Consider the following 5,000-nt stretch of genomic DNA (forward strand, 5'->3'; position numbering starts at 1 on the left):
GGTGATCTGGTCCGGATTAGGAAGGCATGGAAAGTAAAGAAAGGAGAACTCAAGTTAACACAACCAAGGACTGTTGTACAGAAGAAAGGTGAGGACTCGTACCTGCCGGATGATGGGCTCTGACAGCACAGCAAGGGACCAGTTAGGGTGCCGTCACACCAAGCATGTTTGGACCAGTTCTGCCAAACTCTGGTGCGTTTCCTCCTTTAGTCCGGTTTGTTTGTCCAGGTGAGAACAATAACGGCACTGAGACGCCTGAAAAAGCGAGTCTCGATCCGCTTCCAGGCGGACTGTGGTGCGGTTTGTTACAAGTGAGAACGTTACCGTACCAACTACAGGAAACAACCCCAAAACATCTGGTTTTATGAGTATGTTGTTCGAGCAACATAAGGGTTGTAAGGGTTTAAGAATGGATGTTGATTTCTGATGGCCAACAGTTCAACATGCTTGGAAAGCTTAGTCTAACAAATTGAACTGAGGGCAACCTGCAGCCTGGACTGATGCTCGTTTAACTTTGTATTCATGTGTTCTTACCTGGTATGAAGACCAGAGATGGTAACTTATGGCAAAGAGCACAGATAGGTAGGTAGGTAAAGTTTCAGATTTGGTTTGATTCCTCCGTTCCCCGGTTGCCAAAATCTTTAATCTTGCGGGACGACAGGTTACCAAAATTCCTACTATTGTGAGTCATGTGACTTTTGTTTACAAGCCCTGTGTCATGTATATAGAAGTTGGCTTAGTTTGCCCAGCAGGTGGCACTGTAGCCTAGAAGGCCTGTAGTTACGTTGTACTTGATTTTGAGAACACAGAATAAAACACCACTCGAGTGATGACTGGTGTCTCCTACCGTATATTACACCCTGGTTCACTTGTATTTGGGCAAAATGAACCTAAATGAACCAAAATGAATGAAAAAATGTTACAAAGGAAAGTTTTCAGCTATGGTTCGGACCAAAGAAAAGAAACTAGGTGATCACACCCGAAGAGACTGAGACCCCCACCCAGACCTGTTGGGCCTAGACCACCACCTACATGGATAGAGGACGATGTAATGAATAAATGTGTAGAATTAGAAAGTACTCACAGGTCTGATGTGTAAAGAAAGAAAAGTTCCTTGTATTCTACATTACAGAATATTTGGTTATGATGTTCTACTGGTACTTGATTAAGTGTTTGAGTGTTTACTGTTTATGTCGTGAAATCTATTGTGGGTGGATTTTGCTTTAAGAGATTTGGGTAGAGCTGGACACTGCTGTCACTGGAGGACAGACAACGTTGTTTGGATATTTGTGGATGGAAGAACTGGTTACTGTAAACTTCACACTGTGGCCTGAAGGACGCAGGTTCAATTCCCGGTCCGTCCTCTGGGTCTCAGGTGGAGACGGTCAGGTCTGAATGTGAGTCCAGCTTTCCATAATGATCTTTTATCTGAGCAGGAGAATGCAGGGAAACTACAAGCTGTTGATTCTTCTATCAGTTTATTAATATAAGTAACTGTCACAGATAAAGTCAGGCAGTGTTGAAGTCTGGACTCTGATGCTTGTTGTAGTGGAACAGACAGTAAAGCCATGAGCCGTTTTCCTTCCCAACTTTATTGACAACCAGCAACAGAACAAGGTCAGTAACACAGCCTAACAGGAAGAGAGACAGAGGAAACAGGAAGTACAAACTAAAAACAGGCCGGATTTCACCTTTAACCTCCCTGCATGTGACTCAGCGGCGACGCTCGTTACACACGAGGCTCACTGATGTTTCAGCATCAATATTAACTGCTCATGCAAAACATGTTTTATTAAGGTTTAAAGAAATGATAAATGAAGGAGCTCAGATGGATTCACCAAAACCATCTGACACTCGGTCAGTCTCTGTCCCGTTGGAAGTGAACGGGGAAGAGATGAACTCATGCTGCAGACAGTGCTCGCTTTTCATAAGTAGAGTTGACTGTATGAATGTGAATTTAACTGATAATTGTGATTTTTTTTTTCATTTTTGACTGGGGAAATCTTGGAGCTGATGGAAAAAATTCCCTCACGTCGTACTAATCATCACCACTAGGAGGCAGAGGCGAACCGTTTTTCAGTCGGCAGCTGGTATTTACGGTAAATCCGACGTGATTTGAACGCAGCATCAGTCTAGAGTTCTTTTTGTTTGTTTATTTAGGAAAGCTCGAGCGGCCATTTTGTTTCATCATAAAGCCTCAGGAGGAGAGAGAGGGGCTCGGCCTGAACCGGACTGAGACTAACAAAGAAAATCTGAAGGAAAATGATTAAAAAAAAAAAGTACATTTCTCACTTTTCTTTTGTTTTATTGACCGTTACTTAGTTTCAGTGAACACAGTCTCAACCTCTGGTCCCAAGAACACACACACACACACACACACACAGAGACAGACAGACAGACAGACAGACACTGTGCTCTGTGTGACCCTCTTAACGTTGAAGCTGAGGTTTCAGACGGTGGGAGTGTTTTGTTTTCCTCCCTCTCTCCTCCTCCTTCTCCTCCTCCTCTACTCGGCTCCTTGTCCTCCTCCTGTCTGCTCCTCCCCCTTCTTCTTGTGGCCGGAAACGATGTCATCGATACGCAGCAACAAGATGGCCGTCTGACAGAGGGAAGGAAGGAGGAGAGAGGAAAGGAAGGAAAGTAAAAAAGGAAAAGAAGCAGAAGAGAAGGATCAGAGAGAATAAGAGTGAAAGATTAAAGCATGGGAAGAGAGACAAAGTGAAAGTAAATATTGTGAAATTTATAATTTTCTGTCATTCACTGTGTACAAATTAAATTAAATCACACAAGAAGCTAAATATCACATTTGATTCCTAGAAAGGCAATAAGCCTGATATGAGATCATATTGAGAATCATCGCGATATTTTCCGCGGCATCAATTATTATAATAGCCAAGAAATTTTATGTGATCTAGAAGAAATAAAACAAAGTCCAAAAACAAAAAAATAAACAGGGAAAAAACAAAAAACCAACACCCCCGTGATAATATTTTATATCGCGATATTAAATTCTGGATCTGGCCCAAGCAGAGTCAGCAACTGGAGAAGCAGCAGGAACATTACCAGCAGTACTACACTACAAGCTGTAGTGTTGTAGTACTACTGTAGTACTACTGTAGTACTACAAGCTGTAGTGTTGTAGTACTACTGTAGTACTACAAGCTGTAGTGTTGTAGTACTACTGTAGTACTACTGTAGTACTACTGCAGTACAGCTGCAGTATGCTGTAGTAGTGCTTTTGTAATCAGATTACTTTTACATCACATGTCAGAACTGACTGAGAAGAACTGATTCTGTCTCACTGAACGATCAACTGACCGTCTGTGGATGATGTACTTGACAGACAGAGAGAGAGACAGACCGACAGGCAGAGAGAGAGACAGACAGAGAGAGAGAGAGACAGACAGACAGAGAGAGAGACAGACAGACAGGCAGACAGAGAGACAGACAGAGAGAGAGACAGACAGACAGACAGACAGACAGGTGTCTCACCTCCACAGCAGTCTTGTAGGTCTGGGCTTTAACAGCCAGCGGCTCCCAGATCCCCAGAGCCTCCATGTCCGCCAGAGTGCCGGTCTCTCCGTTCACCCCCCAACTCACACTGTGCTCCTGGGTGTGTTTGGCCTGGACACACACACACACACACACACACACACACACACACACACACACACACACACACAGAGTGAGAACCAGCTTCCACAGAGCGAGAGTCTTCATCACAGGAAACATGAAGCTGAATTTTCTGTTTCTGAGTCGAGTGTTTTCATCTCTCAACTTTGAACTGTCTCATAAAAAGGTGAAAATGCCAAAAAATGATCTTTAAAAAAGGTTTGGAATCGATCAAGTTTGGTCTCTAAGCAGCCGTCGCTCGCTCTCTCTCTCCAGTGTAGAGTGAAGCTCGCTCGCCCAGCAGCTCTCTGAACTGTGTCACTATAGAAAAGCAGCAGCCAAAAGCTCCATTTTACTACAAATACTGAATGTTAGGAACGCTCAGATCTTTTAACTGTGTGAACTGTCCCTTTAAAACATAACTCCATACAGCAGATCCTTTAAATCTCTGAGTTCCTCTGGTAGAGTCTGGGTCGTGTCTCTTCCTCCAGGATAAAACCCCAAATCAGTGATTCTGTGATCTGTTGCTCCGGTAGAGCAGACTGGAGAATTGTGTTTTTTTCTCTCTCCATTCACTGCCACTGTCTGGAGGAACAGTCTGAAAATCACTTCTAGCACATAAAGGAACGCCGACAAAGCAGATTCTGATGATATATAAAAAACTAGTCCTGCTGCTGGATTGTTTTGAAGTGAATCTCTTTCTTTATGTTTATTAAACCTTTCAGTTTGAACAAGTGGAACACAGAAATCCAGCTGGAGGAAACTTATGGTGATGGAATGAAGAAAATAATACAATTATCAATAATTGTAAACAGGTGAAAAAAGTGATAGACTTGTTTTTTATATTTAATTACTTATTTACAAATTATATTACTCATTGTTCTGTGTTTTGTTATTAATTATTAGGACTGCTTAAGGGCAAGTGTATTCCATTTCAAACATTCTGCTCTCCCTCTGACTCCGCCCCCTGCTCTGACTCCACCCCCTGCTCTGACCCCGCCCCCTGCTCTGACCCTGCCCCCTGCTCTGACTCCGCCCCCTGCTCTGACTCCGCCCCCTGCTCTGACTCCGCCCCCTGCTGTCAGCAGGAGCAGAGGGGAAGTGGAGGAGTGTCTGTTAAATGGAAAATGTTATATCCATAAATGTAAACATCTAGAGAAATTTGTTGATTTGTTGCATTCAAAATACAATTACATTATTATTTTAAGTTACTGCAAAATATCAAAACTGGAAAAACAAGAAAAACTCTACATGCATGTGAAGCCTTGGGTTTTTGTTTTTTTTATTTAATGTCACGTGTGCCCAATGTTCAATTTGTTTAAAATTTGTTTTTTACATTTTTTATTCGTTGATTTTATTTCATTTGAAAAATAAAGAAAGACTCCATG

General features: G+C 42.5%; 1 protein-coding gene across 2 annotated transcripts in view; it reads right to left on the bottom strand.

Moving 5' to 3' along the window:
* Positions 1-1,573: 1,573 nt before the first annotated feature.
* cct3 (chaperonin containing TCP1, subunit 3 (gamma)) overlaps positions 1,574-5,000 on the bottom strand; it is a 10,910-nt gene continuing 7,483 nt past the window's right edge. The window contains exons 13-15 of one of the 2 annotated variants that reach the window (XR_013507487.1): positions 3,493-3,624; positions 1,943-2,599; positions 1,574-1,905 (exon numbers count right to left, since the gene is read on the bottom strand). Coding sequence is in view for 1 of the 2 variants with exons in the window: in XM_078290253.1 (XP_078146379.1) it covers positions 2,507-2,599; positions 3,493-3,624 (225 nt within the window). In the remaining variant the exon portion in view is untranslated. Of the gene's footprint in view, positions 2,600-3,492; positions 3,625-5,000 lie in introns of both variants that reach the window. The other variant, XM_078290253.1, reaches the window with a different exon arrangement.

This window comes from Centroberyx gerrardi, chromosome 19 (assembly GCF_048128805.1).
Source record: "Centroberyx gerrardi isolate f3 chromosome 19, fCenGer3.hap1.cur.20231027, whole genome shotgun sequence".
NCBI lineage: Eukaryota > Metazoa > Chordata > Actinopteri > Beryciformes > Berycidae > Centroberyx > Centroberyx gerrardi.